At 44.4% G+C, this 21,667-nt stretch overlaps 1 protein-coding gene across 4 annotated transcripts in view; it reads left to right on the forward strand.

Moving 5' to 3' along the window:
- The first annotated feature begins 1,422 nt into the window (after positions 1-1,422).
- The window catches only part of LOC129208501 (core histone macro-H2A.2), a 28,635-nt gene continuing 8,390 nt past the window's right edge, over positions 1,423-21,667 (forward strand). Inside the window, exons 1-6 of one of the 4 annotated variants that reach the window (XM_054831246.1) lie at positions 5,748-6,242; positions 6,370-6,510; positions 8,430-8,662; positions 17,249-17,355; positions 18,735-18,932; positions 20,507-20,617. In XM_054831246.1, coding sequence (XP_054687221.1) covers positions 8,491-8,662; positions 17,249-17,355; positions 18,735-18,932; positions 20,507-20,617 — 588 coding nt within the window. In that variant the 5' untranslated portion in view covers positions 5,748-6,242; positions 6,370-6,510; positions 8,430-8,490. Of the gene's footprint in view, positions 1,761-4,491; positions 4,832-5,747; positions 6,243-6,369; positions 6,511-8,429; positions 8,663-17,248; positions 17,356-18,734; positions 18,933-20,506; positions 20,618-21,667 lie in introns of those variants that run through there. The other 3 variants (XM_054831248.1, XM_054831247.1, XM_054831245.1) reach the window with 3 other exon arrangements.

Consider the following 21,667-nt stretch of genomic DNA (forward strand, 5'->3'; position numbering starts at 1 on the left):
TTACAATTCTACAGATATCTTTTTCCTTTGCTAAGTACAAAGTCTCAACAGGGAAGATCCAAGTTAGACTTCCCCTTACATGTAAAATAACTCAAATTCATATACACATGAGTTTTTCTTCTATGGTTTCAAAGAATTTTGACCTCGCTTTCAAAAAGAAACAGGAAAGAGAATAGACTCCAAAGCATTAATCCACAGAAGTGTGTTAGATCTCTTATTTGTCGAATGGCTTGATTAAAAAGAGGAAAGGTATCTCTAATTCCATTTTAATGACAGTCAAAATACAGCTGTTGCTAGTGAAATGCTTTACCCAGGGTCACAGAGAGAAAACCCATGGTTCTCAACGCACGTTCTCTTTCTTGGGAGATGGCGTGGTCCACAATTAATATACCCTGAAGGAGTACTTCATCGCATTTTTTCCCTACCAAAGACACAAAAGTTTACTTTGGCAGAGCCAAAAACAAACTCTGGGAAGCCAGTGAATCTTTATGATTTTTTTTACAACAACAAAAGGAAAGCTGAAAGCATGGATGCCTCTTTAGCACTCTGTTACTCCTAAAGTAATGGTGCACATGAGCGGTCTGGGTTAATACTGTATATCCTAGTGCAGTAGAGTAGCCCCCAAATATCTTTCAAGTGAAACCAGTGCAACGATGCCAAATGTTTCTACAGGAATGACAATACAAACCCAATTTCATGTAAAAATATCCCTGAGATCAGCTTAAGAGGTGTAGCCCTGCACTCTTCTGTTTGCATCAGTCTCTGATCACATACTTGGCACTGCCAACAGACATACTGTGAGACTTGTAATACAATCACTTTTTGCGTATCCTAGCGCTCAAGTTCTTGAATCCGTGCAACTGCAGGGAAAAAGAAAACCCTCGGCTTTCATTTAGAAAGCAAGTTAAGTTTGCAGCCCTCGTGGCCGAGTTGAAAAGCTTGCGAATGCCTTAAACGCTCCAATGCAACAAGACACAAAGAGCTGCCCGTACTCTTTGTTACGGCCGTTTTAAGCCAGTTTGGGGTTGCTGGAACATTTGGATTAGATGCACCGTACCAAGACGCACAGGTCACCTTGCCTAAGGGATATAGGGATGGGCGGCTCCCTTCCTAACAAAAACGGAGCAGGGTGGGCGGAAGACGCCTCAAAACCTATCCTCGAGCATTAGCCCAAGCTGGGACTGCCTTGAAACCTCTACGGCTCCTAACTCCTTTATCCCGTGACCGGGGAAAGGATGGGAAGCCGGGCTTTCTTCCTTTATGCTCCCGACTAATGCAAACACAGCATCTCCTGGGGACTTGGGGTCAGGGGAGCCCTTTCTCTCCTGAGCATGCGGGAGGGGAGGGGGGGGGGAGTGATGGAAGAGGCGGGGAGAGGGGTGCCTGTGGGAAGGCGGCAGCAGCAGCAGCAGCCCTGGGGCCCGGGCAAGGAGGAGCGGCGCGATGTCTGGGAGGGCGGCAGCGATAGGGGGGTTGTTGCAGGCCCGGGCTGCAGTGACTCCTCCTAGAGGCGGTATGCGGAGCAGGAGGAAACCCCTTCCACCCCCCCCTCAAGAGGAGAGCCGCCGCCATCGCCATTGAAACATACAATACGGGAAGAGAGCCGGCGGCTGAGGCGGAGCAAGGGTGCGGGCGGGGGGTGGGGGAGCCAAAAAGGGAAGGGGGGGGAGGAGGGGGTGCAAGGAGAGGAGGAAAAGAAGGGGAGAAAAAGAAAAAAGAGGAAGGGAAGAGAAGAAGGAGGCGGCGGCGGGCGCCGGCAGGTGAGGGGAGCGGCGGCGTGGGGGCTCCGGGGCCGCGGCGAGGCCCGCTCCTCTCCTTCCTTTTCCCCGCTCCCAGCCGCCCGACCCACCTCCTCCTCCTCCCGCCGCTGCTGCCTTTCTCCGCGGTTCGCCCGGGAGTGACCAGCCATGGCCGGGGCGGGGGCAGCGACCGGCCGCCGTGAGGGGAAGGGGGCGTGTGGGGAGGGGGTGCGGCTGTGGGGAGGAACCGCCGCGGGCGACGGTTGGGGCGCGAGGCGGCGGCGGCGCGAGGGGCAGGCCCCGGGGGGCGGGGTGGGGGTGGGGGCGCGAGACCTCCCTGGGGGCCTGCGGCTTTCGTTCGCTGCCTCCCTCCCCCTTCAGCCCCGCAGCCAGGCGAAGCCGCAGACACTTCCCGTTCCGGGGGCGCGCTTCGCGGCGGCCACGGCCGCCCCTCGCAGGCGGCGAGCGAAGCCTCCGTGACAGCGGGAGCGAGCCCGCTGAGGGGAAGGAGGGGGGGGGGGGAGCGTTTGCGCGGGAAAGCCAACGGCCACTTCCCCCCTCCGCCGCCCCTCAGGGCGCCTGCGCGTCCGGCAGCGGAGCGCGCACGCGGCGCCTCCGCGCTTCCCCGCCCCTTTCCCGTCGCTCTTCGGCTTCTGGCCAATCGGCGCTTTTCCTCCTAGCCCGGGCTCCGCTGCGACCGCCCTTCGCGTAGGTGTGGCCGGCGCGCTGGCCAATCAGCGAGCGGGGCGGTGCACGCCAACGTCGGGCCGCGCTCCCGGCGGTGCGGGCAGCCAATGGGTGCGCGCGCCGGTTGCTCTGAGGGGAGTGGGCGGGGCGGGTGTGTCCAGGCAACGGCGTGGTGTGCGCGACGCGTGCGTGGGGTGGGGCTGTGGCTGCCAGCGGCCGCTTAACAGCCGGTAACGGCCGCGCTCCTCAGTGGGCAGCGTTGGGCCGCTGGGGACGGGCTGCGGGAGCGGTGGGGCGGGTCGGGTCTGTCCGTCTGGCTTTTAGGTGGCTCTGGCTGTGAGCGGGTTGGCCTCGGTGAGCTCGGCAGTTCTCAGCAAGGTCATAGAAGAATCGGTCTGAGTCAATGTCGAGGCCTGTCCCCTCAGCCTGCTGCGCCATGGGGGGGGTCAGCCTCTACGGTTTGTGAGGGGAAGCTGCCTCTGCAAGGATCCCCGGGTTTTTCTGGCTTCAGAGTGCCCGTGAAGCTTCTTTCAGTGGGAATGTGCTCTGTGTCTTGATTTGGAGTAGGTTCAGTCCAGGAGGCTTCCCACTGAATAGAGCTATGTGTGCACATTGGTTGTGCCTTACCAGTTTATTTGGGTAACAAGCTTCTGCTTTGGGTCTTCTGAGTTATTTTCACAAAGCGGCACTTGTATATGAGTGTGCAGTCTTAAGTTGGCCCCTAGTCTTTGGATTGCTTGTTAACCTGTTCAAATAGACCTTAAGCTGGTGATGAGGAAAGTGCGGGTGTGCTGATAGTCCTGTGTGTCCTTGATTTCAGTCTTTCCCTGCTGAGTTCAAGTTTTCTCAATGTTTGGAAGTCGAGACCGCTAGACACCAAGCACGTGTGAACCACCTGGAAATGGTGCCCAAGGCATCACTGGTGAATAAATTTGGTAGAAATGTCTCTGGTACGAAGCCTTGCAAAGGCTTGGATGTTAGTTCTGCAAGCTGGGCCACTGATGTTGGCATCCAGCTGTGCCCGAGTGTTTTAGCCTGTGTGAGCTTCTGGTGTCTGCTCCTGAACCTCTGGTTGTCTGTGGGAGGGTGCTTGGCACTGATTGCTAAATTTTAGTCTGCCAGATGACATTGTAGCCACCTGTAAAGTCCAGAAGCTGCAATGTCAGCTGTTTTAATCTGACTGGGAATTTGCCTAATCATTGCTCAAATATTTAGTGATAGCTAGTTGCTAGCGTGCATTTTGTATTTGGTATAGCTGTTAGCTTGCCTCTGTCCTGTGTATGATCTGGGATGTGAAAAGCAACAGCCAGAGTTTACTTTTCTCCACCAGTGTTGCAAAAGTTCTGGTGCTATGTTGTGCAAACTTAGCTTGCTTGCTTTTACTGTTTTCTGTTGGTTTTTTTTTTTTTTAGAGAAAAACTTAGATTTGGTGTATCTTAGGGCATTTTTTAACATAGTGAACTTTGAGGTGCATCCATGCTTTCTTGCCAGATCTTGACATGTTAATCTCTGAAACTACTTCTTGACCAGCTCTTCAAGTTCAGGCTTGCTTGGAGGTCACAGTCTGTTTCTGTGTCTGCAGGTTATTCTTAGTTTTCTAAAAATTATGTGCGTACTTACTGCCTAAAGGTGATCATTTTATTCTTCTGAGCATCTGTGTAGGAAGGACTAGAAAGTGGTTTTGGTAAACGTCGATCCATCGGGATGTGGTGTGGGATGTAAACTCTACCACAATGAGAGGAATGTCCCAGGGCAGTCTGTTGTTCCAGTGTCCTTGTCCAGCAATCATCACTCTCTGCAGATAACCATGGTGGAGAAAACAGGGTGGTAGCATTGTAGTGGAAGGACCCTCCTGACAGTGGCAAGGAGGTAGAGCTCTTTTTCCAGCAGGCAGAAGGAAAATATTGCTGGTTGTTTTGGGTTCTGAAGAGGACTTAATTCACAGAGGAAGGCCCAGCTTGCAAAAGTCTACCGTATTTTCATTGTATTGTAGAGAGCTCTGGGGGATCTGGTAGCTACTAAATCCCCCATAGCAACACAGGGATGTTGGAGTCATGGCAGAGTAGGAGTGTGCCGAGACCAATTAAGGGATTGGAAACATTAATTGCTTTAAATTGCCCAAGCCTCATGATGTTTTGGTAGCCAGATATAGATGCAGTTCTAACTCAGCGAGCATGGACTTCATATAAATGACATGGCTGTGGTTTTTTGTGGAGACTGTAGTTTATAAGGATGAAGATAGAGACAATGAATCAGCTGGCGGTGAGGGAACTAATGTGGGTAGACTTAAGTCCTTTTCAACTGATAAGCCCTGGATGCTTGCCTGTATCATCCGAAGAGAACAATTAGGACAGCAGTGCTCAACTTGTAGCTCTTCAGCTATTTGCAGCTTTGGAGCAGTTCAGGTGAGTGCATGATGTAACATGTCAGGGCAGAGCTGGTGTGTGTCCTCCAAGGTAAACCGAACCCCTGCCTCTGGGAGGAATGAGATGGCAGGCCCCGAACCCCTGGGGCCTTGCTGCAGACCAGCTGTAGCTCTTCTGTGTGAGAGAGCTTCAAGATCCCAAAGGCTGACAGTCACTTGAGCCTGTGAACCATTCCCTTAGTGTCTGCCCTCCAAGGTGCCTAGCATAGTTAGCGGCCCCAGCATACCACATTTCTTTGTCCAGGTCCACAGGAATTGTTTTCTAGTAGATGTGACTATGCTATAGCTTGCTTTTCCTACCAAAAATCACCTCCTGTAAGATACAAGACAAGAACATGCCGTTGTATATGTCACTTCCCATTATACCCTGGTCTATGTGAGTTGCAAAAAAGAGAGAGAGTTTTGAAAACTCTTTTGTATTTAGGCTCTCACAAACTTCTGCAAACATACCAGATCTGTTACCTGCAGCGTATTTGGAAAAATGTTTTGGGATTCCAAAGGTTGCCTTGGCAGCAGGGGAAAAAATGGTTGGGACTTGCTGTGAGAGAAGGGGGCGGGGGGGTGGCTGTGAAAGGCGTAGAGATAGAGGTGGAAAGTTCAGTGAGGCAACAGAAGAATGAGCTAGAAGTGATTAATTAAACAGAAATGGATATAATGCAACAGCATGCCCTAGAGCAGTGTGCTTAGTTATACAAATAGGTTTTGATTTTCTATCAGATCAAGTGCAACCACAGTCTTTTTTTGTGGATGCAACCTCATGATGTTGCTTTTTTCATTGATTTACACGCAGCTGGGATTTGGTACTATGGGAGCAAATATATGAGAGGTTAGCTTAATGTGATTTTGATATGTGGTTGTTTGTAGTGTAGTCTTTCAGCGTGGCTCTCTGTAGGGATTTCAGTGCAGGACTAAACTCTCAGGTGATGAAACTGGCCTGGTGGTATTGCAGGAATCAGATTGTAGCCTAGTGCATGTGTTTATTAAGTTCCACCTTAAAATGAGTTGTTGTTGCTCATATTACTCATAAGAAAAGGCTGCTCCAGAAGTTTGCCCCTCAGATGGCTAGAAACCTAATTCCCAGCCTCCGTTTATTCATTAATTTGAATGTCAGTTATCATGAACTGAAAAGGACGTTTTATAAAGGTTAATCAGTAGCATAATATGAAAATGAAAGTTTCTAAAGGGTTTGTCACAAATTGCAAACTTCATTGAGCATGAGGGCTAGAGGAAGATCACCTCATCCAGCCTCCTGTCCCAAGGCAGCTCCAATGCTGCCTGTGCTGTTTCTGACATATATTCTCTAACTGTTTTAAAGTTGTCCTGGTGGGAAGATTCTGCCACCTCCCTGTCTGAGTCCAGTGCTCCGCTCTCCTGTCTGCTACACAGCTCTTGTAAGAGTCCTGCTCTTTTCCTGTCACTTTTATAGAGAACAGTTACTCCATCTACCTTTGAGGCAGCCTTTTACATCTCTAAAGACTGTTATCATATCGCCACACTTCTTTTTGCCTTCCCTTTTAGTTTGTGACAGACATCCGATCATTCTTCTCACCCTCCTCTGGATACTCATTGCCACACATGCCTGAAGCGTGGTATCTGCGGTTGGACGTAGCTCCTCAGCTCAGCGCTGGCTGTCCTCTTGCTTATACACCTTGATGCAAGGTTTGCCATTCCACAACAGCTCTCTTTTTTCCTCCTCGCTGTAACCTGCTGGTTGTAATCAGCAGAGCTGCTTCCTAGCAATTCTTCCCTGTCCTACACAACTGGTTACTCCTCATTGATGTAATTAATGGATTGCTTGGGAATGTTTTCCACTTGAATCTGTTTGAAGTGGCCATTGCCTTTAATCCACACTTACAAGCAGCAGTTTATGAACTCTTTTACCACCACTCATGATTCCATGTTGGCAGTTTGCAGCAGGGAACTCTGAGTGGGATGATGAGCAGCATCAATTTTGAGCTGTCCGCATCCTATAGTTTAATCTTTCCCAATTTTTGTTATCGTGCCCATGTAATATATTGCATGCAGAAAGAAAAACTTATCTGTCTGATAGACAAGGACACACCAGGTGTTTTTAGATCTGTGCAGACTCTGTGGTGATTTTATTTCCTTGATATATCATAAGTGAAACCAGTGTTCAGGTTAGGTTATTGTAGAAACCCACCATTGACTTTGGCTGTTACGGATGAGCTGGTTTCTGTGAATGTCTGCCTTCGTATGGGACAGGTGACCCTCTTGTATATGCACTTGATTTGTAATAAGCAGGATAAGAATGAAACACAGATTTCTGTGCCCTCCTCAGATGAATGTTGATTGTTCTCAAGGGCTTGCAGTGGTGTCCAAAGACTTTTTTTTAAAGTCTATTTAAAATGCAGATTGTGATAAATTTTAACAGTATCACTTAAAGTCATCATAATGTTCTTCAAACTATCTCTATCCTTTTGTTTCTTTGAGGTGAATGAATACTGTGAATTAAGTAGCTGTACCTTCATTGACAGAAATACCATCTGTGGCAGACATGCTTTTCATTTACTTCAGAGGAGTAACCAGGATCATAATTAGGCCACCAACGCAGCTATTAAAATGGAGTTAAAAACAATTTTTGTAAACAGAGTTAGAACTTCCCTGTTAATTGACTGATAATGAGAATTACGGGGTGTAACTATGATCACATGCACCCTTTGGAGTGACTGACTCTGGGGTTTGTCATCCGTTTACCTGAAATCTCACAGTTGCCAGAAAAACAAGGAGAAAATGAGATTTGTTTTCTTTGCTCCTGTGTGTTGACTAGATTGCCTCTTAATGCAGGGAAAAAACACATCGTCAGGGAGCTTGATGGACAGAAAAACTTGGTACCCAGTCCTTTTAAGATGATTGAAGACCTGCCCTTAGCTCTGTGGAGGAAGGCTTCTGGGGCTCCCAGGAGCTGCTGTGAAGGTGATCCAGGGAAAATTATGAAAGTGGTAAAGCCTGTGAGCTGGCGCCCTGGGCTCAGTTCCCGAGGCCAGAGCAGTGTGAGGGGAGGTGCTTGAAGAATAGCCGCTTGCCTGGTTCTCCTCTGCAGCCATGCATTGAAATTCCTTGTATAAAAGACCTGTGACGAAGCAGTGTGTTTGTAGGTAGGTTTATCTTCTCCTATGTGAGCAGTATGACTTCCTCTACTTATAGGTGGCACCAGTATCTCTTTTTCAGCTTGTTTAATGCTGTCCATTGTGCCAGTTTTTCTCAGCTGTTTATAACTTGCTAAACTTAACAATGAGCATGGAAATCTTCCATGCTGCGGATGTCTGCCTTGGTGTGCTTTGGTTTTGTGTTTATTTTTTAAAGATTCATTTAATGTGTGTTTCATTTTTATTTTATATTCTCCAAACCACTTTTTCTGTGATATTGCTACAGTGACAGTGCAGTAGTCAAAAGAAAAGCTATAGCAAATGTTCCAGTTATCCAACTTTTAATGAATAATGCCTCAGCTTTAACAGGTATTGAGAATGGGTTTGGATTTTTTCTTCGGGAAGAACAAGATAGTCTATAAAGATGTTTCTCCCATGCTGAACACCAGTCCCGTTTCTTTTCTCTTGCAGCTTTTGGATTACAGCAAGGCGATAAGAATCACCAGCAAATTGAAAAGCACAAAGCTGCAAAATGTCGGGCCGAAGTGGGAAGAAGAAAATGTCCAAACTCTCACGCTCAAGCAGGGCAGGTGTTATTTTTCCTGTGGGGAGGATGATGCGCTACTTAAAGAAAGGAACATACAAGTACCGGATAGGTGTTGGAGCACCAGTTTACATGGCAGCCGTCATAGAGTACCTAGCAGGTAAACCAAAAACCTGATCCTGGAAGTGCTGATCGCACACAGAAGCCAGGGATATCCGTGGGATGGGATACAACTGTGTTCAGCACTTCTGAAAATCAGGCTCTGCAAGTGCAGGATTTGTCGAAATTTTCTTAAAATGTTAAGGAGGTTAATTTGCTTCTTGAAGAGGCTGAGGATGGAAATTTTCTCCTTTAGAAGCACTATGCTTGGTCACTAGCTGGAAAGATTATTTTTTTTTTATTGCTTTGCAGAGTGAGGAGTCACATCTAGGTAGTTTCTGTCCAAGAGAAAACTGGTATGAATTAGGTTTTTGATACACCTGAATGTGAATAACAGGAAAGAAGGAAAAAAAAAGTGCAAACCTACCTTGTATGTCTATTGTGCTTTTTAAGTGAAGAAACTCTGTTTCACTGGCTGCATTTCTCCTTGCATTATAGCATCAAAGTGTTATGAAATATGGAGGTTGTTCATTTGTATTTTAAAAATGCTTTTGGCTTGTCTAAGTGTTATAAAGAAACTGTTTCAGGGTTTAAATCTTCCCACATACTCCAAGTTTTCTTCTCCCTTCCTTTCTGAAATTGACCTCAGAAGAAGGGGCAGGTGTCACATGGTGATATAATATACTGCAATATACTGTGATATATTGCAGTATTTCAGATTGTCCTACGATTGTATCTGCTCAGTTTCTTATTTAATTGTGGAAAATAGCACCTTAGCAAATTGTTACAATGCCTGGTGGAGAGAGGATTCTGGTTCAGGTTGCTTAGGTGTTACAGATCAAGACTGAGGTGCATTAGAGAATCTGTGAGGAGTCACAAGCCTGGATGGAATTAGTTGAGCGGGTTGTGTTTCAGGAGCACAGTTTATTGCCAAAGTGGCATGGAAGAAGCTTGCATGGAGCCTGGTTGTCAATGTGACAGTGAGCCACTCTTTATGTAAATATTGCTGTCTTTTTTACACATGAAAGCTTGTTCTAGCTACCAGACAATAAAAGCACTATTTTCTTTCAAAGGTATGGAGAAAATCTGAAATAGTGATAATTTCACTATTAAAATTAAATTTCTGATGATGCCTAATAACATGTTACAGAAACTTCTACGTTTGTGATGATTAATTGCAGGATGAGAATGGATTTTTTAATTTTTTTTTGAGGCTACTTCTGGAGTTGGAATGAAAAAGTATTGTTTATGTGGAAGAAATGTAAACAAAATGTTTAAGCTTGCATTTATGTTCACCCCCAGCTCCTTCAAGAGATAAGTCCAGAAAAGGAGCTGGTTTTAAAATAAAACAAAACACTACTGAAAAGCAGAATCAAAATCCAAGATGGTGAGCATCTCCCCAACTCATTTGATTTTTTTTTTTTTACTGTGTAAGAACAAACATGTTTATATTAAGATCATTTAATGATAAAGATCAGTTCTCTAAGTGATTTTAGAGAATGTATTTCACTTCGTTAAGAACATATGTATACTCATATTTGCACAATACAGTTTCATACGTGAAAAATGAAGTCTTGTAACTGCAGAAATCTCTCAGTGGAGCTGGTGCAGTTGTGCCATGGGGAAGTCTGTGACTTGCAGAGCTTGTTTAGTTGTCTGCGACATGGAGCGCTATTCAGCGGGAATGCTTCAGAGACTGCAGGGAGTTAGAGGGAAAGGTGGAGATGGAGGATTCGTAGCTCTTGTAGCTCCCCTGCTCTGCCACAGTGATTTTTCAACCTTGTTTTTGTTGGTAGGCCCGTTTGTTTTCTAGTGGTGGTTCAGGCCTCTTCAGGAATGTCATAAATATGAATTTCTCTACAGTAAGGCATGTTTGCTTTATCATCAATTGTGAATCACTTAGAAGTCATCTACAGACTTCTGGATGTTTGGGTATTGCAAGATCAAAACCATATTACGTGGGGTTTGGAATTTGCTCTAACTTTTATAACTGAATAGCATGCTGCATAATGACTCTGTTGACCTTCAGCCTGGGGAGGAATACTTTTTTTCTTTTCCCACTCCACAGGGATGCAAGCATTCAAAGGAGTTTCTAGGATAAACATTTGGAGATGCTTGTTCTGAGCTGTGGCAATTATTACAAGGTGTAGTAATAAATTGTCAACAGCACGTCTGGTACAGGAGCACTTCAGTAGTGCAGACTGAGTTATGGTCATCATTTTATAACATACAGCACAGCACTGTTTACCTAATATCTGAACTAGAACAGTGTATATCTTGGCTCTGCTTCTGGCTAGTAAGTGCAGTTTAATTTAAATCATTAATATGGTAAGGGCAGATTATGTGTGGGCTTATGCTTTGATTTAGGAAAAAAAAGAATGTGTAGTCAACCAGGCAAGAAAATTGCTAGATGTGTAGGCTGGGGGCCCACATAAATTGTAAGGGAATGCTATTTTAGGCTGCTTGGTTCAGCAGAGAGAGAACCCTATCTTGTCTCAACCCTGTATATATTGTAATAGAATGGAGTAATGTTTCTGAGCAAACATCTATTGCTTGTCTTTCCAAACCAAAGTTTCTGTGCCCTATCCAGAGTTTTGTTTGAAAAGATTATAAAGGTGGATAGTTCAATTAAAAACTAGTGTTGCAACATCTAACCCTGCTGATCTAGTTATTCCTAATATGTATGTGTGAATATAGTCTTTGGTTTTGGGAAGCCTTTAGAAACAAAATGTGGCTTTCCAAGGCCAAAGAGGGTGTTATGTATTAAACTGGTAACATTTCTTAACGTTATCTAATACTTCCTATTACAAATTCCAGTTTTCTCTCATGGACTTGCAACTATGAAATGATGGCTACTCAGGCTGAATGCCTGCATACAGGGGAACTGCTTCAGGCTAAATCTGGGAGGGAGGAACTAAGGGAGTCTGGTTCTTTAACTGTTTCACAGAAGCAAGTTGAACCATGGTTTTTTATTAAGTTAAAGCATTCATGACAACTTTGCCTCTCAATGCCTGGGTGCTTCTCTGCATTTGAGCAGAGACTTGATGCTTTACGAAAGGGGAAGGGTGGTCTCTGCCATCTCAGAGAACTCTGCTTTCTTTTGCCAGGCTGTAACTTTGGAAAAAAAACCAGATTGCTCATGCTCAGCAGAGACTTCTTTTGATTTTAACAGCTAAAATCTCCAAAGACTTGGTCCTCACTGAGCATGCTCTGGCCTCTCTCAGCTCCTGGTGCTGCCCAGACTGCCTGTGCATCGTCCCCCCAGAGCAATGGAGCATGCCTCAACCCCTCAGCTCCATGTGACAGGACTGCACGTGGGCTGCTCCTCACAGTGGCTGCATGTGCTTCTGCCCATGGCTACAGGTGCTCAGAAGGATTTTCCCTCTCACTGCTGTCCCCGGCTGCTCCTGGTCACAGCACTGAGAGCAGACAGTGGGCTTTCTGTGGTCTCAGTGGTGCTGGGCAGCACAGGGCAGGAAGGTCTCTGATGTGAAGGCAAAAGCTGCGCAGAGGCGGGTGGCAAGAGGTCTGGGACTGGAGGCAGGGAGTACGTGAACAGGAGTTGAAGGAGAGGCTAATCCTACTTACTGGCTGTGAGGTGGGAAGACCAAGCTGGAATTACCTGGATAAGCAGACTGGGAACAGGTTCCACGTTGGTCAGAGAAGGAGACTGAGAACAGCTCATAACAATTTGGGGAGACGATGGTTATGGGAGAAGAATATTGGTGTTAGAGACAGAGCTGTGGATGGATCTGGCTAGCGAGGAGAGATGAACTGATGACTAGTTGGCAAATGAATGGCAAGGAGTGTCCAAAAATCCTGCCAGGAAGCTGGAGAGTAAGTTGGAAAAATAGGGCATAGGGCAAGGATTGGATGGAGGGGGTGCTGATAATGAAGAACCTGGAAAGGAAGATTGAGCCTGAGTATTACTGCAACTGAGAAAAGCAGATGGAGAAATGGAGACTGTCCAGGAAAGGCAACTGAGAATGAAGTCTCAGGTGTGGATTGCCAAGGAAAGGAGAGGGGCTGTGGAGCTGAGAAAGCAAGTCATGGCTTGGGATAGGGGCAAGGTGGATGGGGCTGAAAGGGTCAAACAGGACCAGAGCTGCCTGGTTGTGTTCATCCAGGGCCTAGCATGGACCAGCGATTCTCCTGTGATGGCCTGTATTTGTGTTGCCTGGAAGCACTGAGCCTCTTGACTAGCATTGTCCGGATGGTGCATATACATCTTAAGCATCCTTATTCCCAGTTGCCGCATGCCTTTTGGCTTTGGTATATGTTTTGTGTCACAAGCTACTGGATCCCCATTTTTTCCTTTTGTATGCAAGATTGTGGCTGCACCCCACAGCCATTATAAATGCCGAATCTGTGCTTTGGCTTATCAACCCCATTGTTAGAGCCAGCAGTCACTGCAATGTATCTCAAGATGAGGTACTTTTACCTCAACTAGTTAGCTAATGTGAAGATCTCATCAGTGTTCTAAGGCCTTTTTATTTTTTATTAATCTCTCTATGCTGTTTATATGTTAGGCTTGAGAATAATACTGCAAATCTACAGCTTAATTCCTATCCAGAAGGTTGTTTTTGCTGGAACAGTGTTGGGCTGGTGTCATGGTTTAACCCCAGCTGTCAGCTAAGCCCCACGCAGCTGCTTGCTCACTTGCCCCCAGCAGGATGGGGGAGAGATTTGGAAGAGTAAAAGTGAGAAAACTCATGGGTTGAGACAAAGACAGTTTACTAGGTACAGCAAAAGCTGTGTACGCAAGCAAAGCAAAACAAGGACTTCATTCACCATTTCCCATTGGCAGGCAGGTGTTCAGCCATCTCCAGGAAAGCAGGGCTTTCTGTCAATGTGTCTGTCCTCCCCCTTCCTCCTTCCCCCAGCCTACTTGCTGGTGGGGTGGTGTAAGAAGCAGAAAAGGCCTTGGCTCTGTGTAAGCACTACTCAGCAATAACGAAAACATCCCTGTATTATGTACGCTGTTTCCAGCACAAATCCAAAACCTAGCCCCATACCAGCTACTATGAAGAAAATTAACTCTATCCCAGCCAAAACCAGCACAACTGGCTTCAGAGTTAAAACTTCATGAAAAATTGGCCTTGGTCCCATTGGATTTATGGACTTCACAACAGACACATGCCAGACTATGCTCTGAGTGTGCACGGGGCTGACTACAGTCCTTGCAATTTAAATCAAATATCAACTGCATGTGTCCCATAATGCACCTTCCCCAAATGTAGGCAAAGAATACAGATGCCTCTTGATTAGGAAGCAGAAGGCATGTGAATGGTGTGCTGGTCAGAAGAACTCATGGAAGATGTCAATGGAAAGCCATCTTCTTTAAACGAGGGCAGAATACACCACCAGCAAATACTTTGTCCTTCAAAGGACAGCAACTGGCATACTCTTCTGTCTGTTGTATTCATCTGTAGTCAAGAGACAAATCAAACAGATACTTTTCCACTTGCACATGGAGGACCAAGGACTCCCATCATCGGATATGTTTTTTCAGAGCAAAGTTATTATTGGTAGATTTGTATGTGGTAACGTAACAGGAACTGTCACAACTTATCCTAAAAGGGAAGTGGAAAACAAGATAACCTATCTGAAATCCTTCCAATTCTGCTATCACTAGGTCTCATATATCTTTCTTATCAGCCCAGCTGAGCACTTCACAAAAACAGACTGAGCTCAACTGAACAAATAGCTTTGGCCTGGCTAGGATGCTTTTAGTTCCCAGACACTCCAAATCTGTTGATCCATCAGCTAAAGAAACCTCTTTTTCCTGTATGTCACAGGATGAGAAGATGTAATCCTATTCAGGTCATAGCTTGGCTGCTGCCTGTGGCTGTTGGAGGACAGTTATGTTCTTCCCTTGTCCCAAGTGCTTATCAAAGAGGAGAAAAGGCTCCTTTAAAAATACTAGGTGTTGTGTAGAGTCAGTGGGTAGTTCTGGGCATTACTCTGTTGACCAGCATTCGATGTCTGTCTGAGGCCAAGGCAAACTGGAGTGCGTGAATGAGCTAGTTTGCTTGTAGCCATCTGTGCTGAAGATGTCTGATTTTTGAAGTTATGCTTCTAGTGTGGAGGCATCTTTGTGGATTTTGAATCTTGAGGGAAGCAAGATTATTTCAGATTTCACTTTAATTCTGAATGCCTGCTGCTGAGAGCACGTAAAGTAGAACCAACTTATGTCTGAGAATATCAAGATGCCTGATTTCAAGAGAGCTTGTTATAGTATAGGACTTTCTCATAGGACCTATATTCTCAGACTGGTTGTCTTAGAGTTTCGGTAACCTCAGCTGTAAAGATGTTTCTACTTGAAATGTAAAGCAGTTTCTTTAGGGATCTGTCACTATCAGCAGACAGTGTGATAGCTCAAGCCTCCAGATTTGATGTTGCATTTTGCAAGTGCATTTTATATTCTTAAAACTATGAGTCCCTGCCTCCAGCATTAGAAGAATATGCATATAAACAATCATTAGAAGGAGGTAAGGCAATTATTTACCTATGCAAGTAATTGGCATCCTTTGATTAAGTTATATGCATATTCCACAGTCTGCCATACATCATCTCTGCCTTGGATTCCCTTCTTCCCGGTGTCCCGTGGTGGATGGCTGGCATTTGAGTGTTCTGCGTTTTTTGCTCTTAACATTAGGCAGAGGACATTTGAGTGCACCATCAGGATGCTGCTGGCCAAAGGACCCAGAACCTGGGGGAGTGGGGTGAGCACACAGGTAGCAGGATGTGCCTGTTGTTGGCACATCTGAAAGAACTTCGGTTACCACGCAGGTAAGTATGTGTTGCTTTTTTTTTTTTTTCTCCTCCCCGATGCAATTTTCCTCTGCTATCAGCACACATCTGCAAAACCCACTGGAGAAGTCTGGGTCTCTTTTCTTGCTTTTTGCTGGTCTGCACAATGGATGGCAATCTGTTCCTGCTGTCTGCTGCTCCATTAGCTCCACTGGCAGAGGTCTGGGACGTGGGTCTGAAACTTCCAGCCCTGCAGCCCCCACAGGGGTTAATATAGCTGGGTGTCTTTTCAGTGTCTTTCTTTAAAACACTCCAAAGTTAGGAAATGCCAGAGCCAAGGTTGCTGGCCTGACTTTTAATGTAGGCCCAGTGTGTATTTGTGGTGTGATGCTATTTCTGATTGTTCGATCGTATACTGCTTTTTCCTCGTAGCAGTGACCTAGTTACCGCAACCACGGTTCTAATATTTCCTAAAATTTAAGTGCTTGTCTCTGCAACTTGAATAATGTTTCTTGAAAGTGGTGCATGAATAATTGTGAAAACTTTCAACAGACACTGGCCGTTTGTTAAACAAGTCACTGTGAATATGCACATAATTCTAAACAATGGCTTTTACATCTCCAACATTCAGTTAAGTATGTATGCTGTATAGTAGTGAAAACTGGATGACAAGTATGTACTTTTGTTATTCTGAGTGAAATTAAAAGCTTGTATTTTTCCCATGAACTAACCCTCTTGTTGAAATCCATTGGATTTTAGCCAGAGAGCATTCTATAGATTTCCATTAGATTTTTCATGAAAGTTCCTCTTATTATAATAGTTACAGTTCTTTATTTAGTTGATAAAAAGGAGTAAGATATCATTAATAGAACACTGATGGGCTGTAACTGTCTTACCCCTGTTACTGACATGTAAATACAAAAACAAAAAGCGGAAGGCAGGGATGCTGGATACTTTTAAAATGAAACAAGGTGTGAATATGAATTTTTTATGATTATTTGGAGAAAAACTGTTCCCTTCTCCTTCCTTCTTTGTGTTTCAGTAGGGTACATGAGAAGTAACTTCTGAGTAGTGGCCAAACTCTGTAAGTTAATGAATTATACTGATAGCTACAGTTTAAATAAACTCAGAAAGATGTGTCTATGTTTCCTCTATAACAGTTAGAAAAAGCTCAGTGACTTTAGTCACAGTATAAATGTTATTGCAAATTTAGAGAAACTACTTTTGAAGTGACCTTCTGTTCCCGGAGATGTAGAAGGAACTTTCTACGAATAGTTCATGCATTGAAGCTCTTACATTGTCTCTGCTTGCATCTAAGTGAAACCTTTCATATCTTGTTCTGAAATGAAGCTTCTCACAGATTTTCAATGCTTTTTAATGCAGAATTGCAGCATTGCCTGGCTAGTTTGTTGGCTTTCAAAGTATTTCTTTAAATGCACCTCAGTCTTCGTCTTACCTGGTCCTGAGAATCCTTGCTGTTTTGTTAGAACTGTCTGTACTAGGTTTGGGGTTTCATTGCATGCTTTACTGTTTCATTGTTACAGGGTTTCTGCTAAACGTTTGGACTGCTCATGTACATTTTTATAGAGTGTTTCTTGGGTTTTTTTTTTTGAAAGAGAATTCTGACTTGAGACTCGTAAAAGAAGTTATGTGAACTGAGCTTAGCATATTTTCTGCTAGCTGTCCTTTAGGGAGTTAGGAAGGACAAATTATTTTACATAAATTTACAAATACATTGAGTGTGGCTTGCTTTCTGCCTTTCTGTAGCAAAGACCATTTAAATTGGGAAACACCCCTGGAAAGGTAAATGGATATTAAGAAGGAATGTAAAATGTGTGTACAGGGTGTACATAAGCTGCGTTTTTGTTACTCATTTTTATCTCTGTGTTTACAGCTGAAATTCTAGAATTAGCAGGAAATGCAGCACGAGACAACAAGAAAGGAAGAATTGCCCCCAGACACATCCTCCTGGCAGTTGCAAATGATGAAGAACTGAATCAGGTACCCATTTACATTTCAGTGTGAGAGTTACGTGCTGTGGCATGAGTGAAGCTGCTACCACGGAAGGTTAGAAACAGTTTAGTCTGACACATGAATGAGAACACAATTATTAGAGCAGAAGACAAGATTGTGCCCACTTGAATGAAAGCAAACAAAAAAGAAGGTTCTGAGATCTCATCTTAAATCCTCTGGATATAAATTTTGCTTTTTTTGTAGCCTGCGAGTCCTGTTGAAGTGGGTAAACTTGATGCTTAATTTTTTCCTCAGGGACATCCAATACTTAAAGAAAATGTGCCATATGGGAGACCTTTTCCCAAAATCTGTGGAAATGTGTGTTTTCTATTATACTGGCCGTGAGGCCCATCTTAGGTAGGGATCTGGCTCGCGCTCTGCTATTGCTGCCTCCAGGACTGCCTCCCCATCCATATGCCCAAGTCCCATTAGCGCCCAGACTGTGGTTTGCAGTGCTCCCACTCTGAGGATCATTTGTGGGATCACTTCTGCTAAACTTGTTGAGTGAGAAGAGAGATCATGGCATAGGCTGTGAATTGCAGCATTCAGGGGTGCCAGAAAGGTTCAGTTAGCATCAGAGGATCTCTTCTTGGTTGGCCCCATGTGAAGGTGTATGACATCATTCACACTTTGAAAGATTCCTGCACTTAATTTGACTGCTTTAAATAATGAAAACGTGGTGCCCATGAAGTCATCTAGCTCTGTTTCCAGTCAAGAGGACTGAAAAGCCAAAAGAGAGGCCAGGAGAGAGGGAAAAGCATTCTAGCACTACCAGCCCATTCCCTGCTCCATGGCACTGGTCACTGGCCTGTGAACTGGGGACTAGATCTGGTGTTGTCCGTTAGGAATTAGCTGGACTCTGTCTTCCACATAATATCACAGCCCATTCCTGTTGTTCACCTCTGCAAAGCAGGTTCTTAGGGCTCATACTTGCTTTCACTGAATCTGTTTCCCTGCCAAAGAGATCTGCAACCAGTCCTTTGCGCAGGGCTGTAGTGCAATCATTTTTTAAAGTAGCCTGCAGGCGCTTATCTTCTCTCACCCTCATTCACTGCTTGTGAGTCACCAAAGGCAGGTATGCAGCAAGACCAGCACTGGAAGAGAGAAGAGTGACCAGTACAGTAATGGAGTTCTCTGATGTGCTGGCTGATCTGACCGTCACCCGCCAGGTTTCTTGTTATTGTGGATATTTTCCCTAATAGTTTTTTGAGTTTTGTTTTTGGGCTTTTTTTATGATAAAAGAGACAAGGTGCAATGCTTTAGGAAGTGTGGACTCTACTTGCATATGTGTAATGTAGTCAGCAAAAATAGCTTGAGTGCAGACTAAGAATCTGTAATGTGCTCCTTTACACTACTTCTCCTTGCAGTTGCTAAAAGGTGTGACTATTGCAAGTGGAGGTGTCCTGCCCAGAATTCAGCCAGAACTTTTAGCCAAGAAACGGGGTGCCAAAGGCAAATCTGAGACCATCCTTTCCCCTACTCCTGAGAAGAAGGGAAGGAAATCTATGGTGAACAAAAAGAGTGGGAAGAAGGCAAAGTCTACCAAGGCCCGGACACCCAAAAAGGTAAGCATGAGGCAGATATGGGATTGCCAGGGGTGTGGGAGAGGGAGTGGATCAAAACCAACTAAGATTATTGGGAGGAGTAAAGGAGTGCTTCTGCATTGTTTGTTTGCAACAACTGGAAATGGGAGTTAGGAGTTGATAATAGACACACCAGGATTTTTTCTTCACTCTAAACTTTAGAAACAAAAGCAAACACAGTATTTTTTAAATGAATTTTCATAATAAAAAGCTTTAAAGCTTTGAGGGAAACTTTTCAGATTTCCATGTCACCCTTTGCAATACTTTCTTGACAACTGTGTAGAATCTCTTTATCTCCACAGTAACTGTGTGGCAGTGAACTCTAGCTTTTAGAATAAAGGAAACTGTATTTTAAAACATGTTCTACTTGAGAGATGTCACGCCTTCAGCCTTATACAGTTACTGGGTTGTTGTTTAAGATTTTTTCACTGTCCAGAGAACTTGTCCTGACATGGTACATAAATGTCATATGACAAGTTCTTTGTTTCATGTGTTCTTAGGTGTGCTGTTGTTATTGGGTTTTAAGAGTTGCAAGAAGAATAAATGAATTGGAATTTGACCGCTACACCTTCCCTTACGGTTGCCCATTCTCTATCACCATCCAAACTGGTTTAATTTGGAAAAGCAGTAACCCAGCTCAGTGCTTGTGGTTTGTCATTCCTGAGCGTGCATCTTAAAACACTACTAAATTTTTGATTGGGTAGGATTAATAAGCTTTGACCTAAGCTTTTTAAACTTGTGTTAAGCACATCTTTCTGGAGGCCTCTAGCTTTAATACATTTCCATAGCTGAGAATATGCAGAAACAACTTTTAAAAGGAAAACAGAGTTGCTTGCCTAATAGGATGCCTCTGTGTATTGATCTCACCTTTCTTTGAATTGTGAACATGCAGAGTTTGGGACTTGTTGGGAAGAGTTAGCTGCTTGATATACCTTGGAGTAAGTACTAAGAGATGTGAGGAGATGCTCCTGCAGTCCTGGTAGGAACCAGGAAGGAGCGTGTCCTGTAAAGGGAATTTTGCATTCAAACTTCAGCTCTTAATTGTTTCATTTTGTCATTCTGACTGCTTATATGGAGGTGTGATGACTTGCTCCTGTCAGTATGGATTCAGATCTATGATTTATTTGCTGAGACTTAGGATTGTTGTTTTTTCCTTCAGATTGGAGCATTCGACTGGGTTACTAAGTTACTAAGTTGAATTTAGTATGAGCTCTGCTCTGTTAGCACCAAAAATATACTAGCACCCACCCACCAGTAAATACAACCTTAATTGTTCATGAAGCTACAGATGGATGTGGGTGCCCTGACTCTTAATGTGACTACAAACGTATGTAATGTCTCAGATGAACCTCTGATGTTTTAGCATTATATAAACAGTGAAGACCTGTGTTGCTACATAATCTTTGGGGAGTAAAATGCTATGAGTAATATATTGATCCAGGAAGATGAGATTGATAGTAACTGATTAAATCTATCAGTTACTGATTAATGGTAAATGTTGATTTTTCTTTTTTCCTTTCCTTTGAGAGTTCTTGCTTTTTTGTCCCCTCAAATAGAACAAACAAAAGGACAACGAAAAAGAAGGAGCTTCAAATTCAACATCTGAAGATGGACCTGGGGATGGTTTCACTATCTTGTCCTCCAAGAGCCTTGTGCCAGGACAAAAGGTAATACAAAGCTATAACAGATTGGGATCACAGCAATGGAGCCTAGCATAAACAGAAGGATGCTTTTGATCTAACACCAGTACAAAATCTTCTCTTCATTCTCCCTTAGCGGTGCCAAATTTAAGGCCAAAACTCACTCAAGTCATGGGTAGGGTAAAGGGTCTCAAAAAATATGTCTGCAGATAAAAGATTTCCAAGAGTAATGCTAGTCAGCCTCTCTTCTCTATAGAGAGCCATACTGATTCATTTCTTGGCCTAAGCTGTACTAGAGTTTTGTTGTTTGGACTTGGCTTCATTGTGCCTGGCATACTGCCAAACCAAGTTTAACCTTCTAGGCTATTTATTATATATAAAAGAGTATTTCTGGGCCAGGTCCCAGGATCACCCAGAACTTCCACATGTTGGTTTGTGCCAGAAGCCTGGGTACTTCATCTGAAAGTGGGCTGTGGGGCGCCGCTCTCTCACTGTTCAAACTGAGGATCTCACCAGAGCTGCAGGGCATGCCTACTTTCCATCTCAGCACAGACTGTGACACCTTGCCTGGCCAGAATTACAAAACTGTCCCACCAAAATACCTGCATGTCCTTGGTGTCCAGCCAGCTGTCTGTCCTTTTTAATTTTTTTCCTGCCTGTACTCACCAAGAGGGAGGTTTTTTGCCCTCCTTAATTTGTGGACCCTCTGAATGAAACTGGAGTTTTTCTTACTGATTTAACTATGGAAATATAGTAAAGATTTTTTTTATTATTATTATTTCCAACAGTAAGGTCATCTGGAAAAAGTGTTCTTCCTGAAACTGCTTCTGTAAGCCCCCTGTACTGATGGTGTACCCTGTTGTATGAAGCAGCGCTTAAGAGTTCAGTCTGCCTGATCCCATCTTTTGCTAAAGCAGTGGTCTAGAATGGGCCAGACACATACTAGATCCAAAAGATTGCTAAAAGCAGTAATCCGGCAAAATACATGAAACTTGGATCTCCTCTTTTACAGCTCAGTCCTGTCCTAAGTTCCTCCAAAATCTGTGCAGGTTCTCACTTCCTTCTCTAAGATGGACA

This window comes from Grus americana, chromosome 7 (assembly GCF_028858705.1).
Source record: "Grus americana isolate bGruAme1 chromosome 7, bGruAme1.mat, whole genome shotgun sequence".
NCBI classification, from domain to species: Eukaryota; Metazoa; Chordata; class Aves; order Gruiformes; family Gruidae; genus Grus; species Grus americana.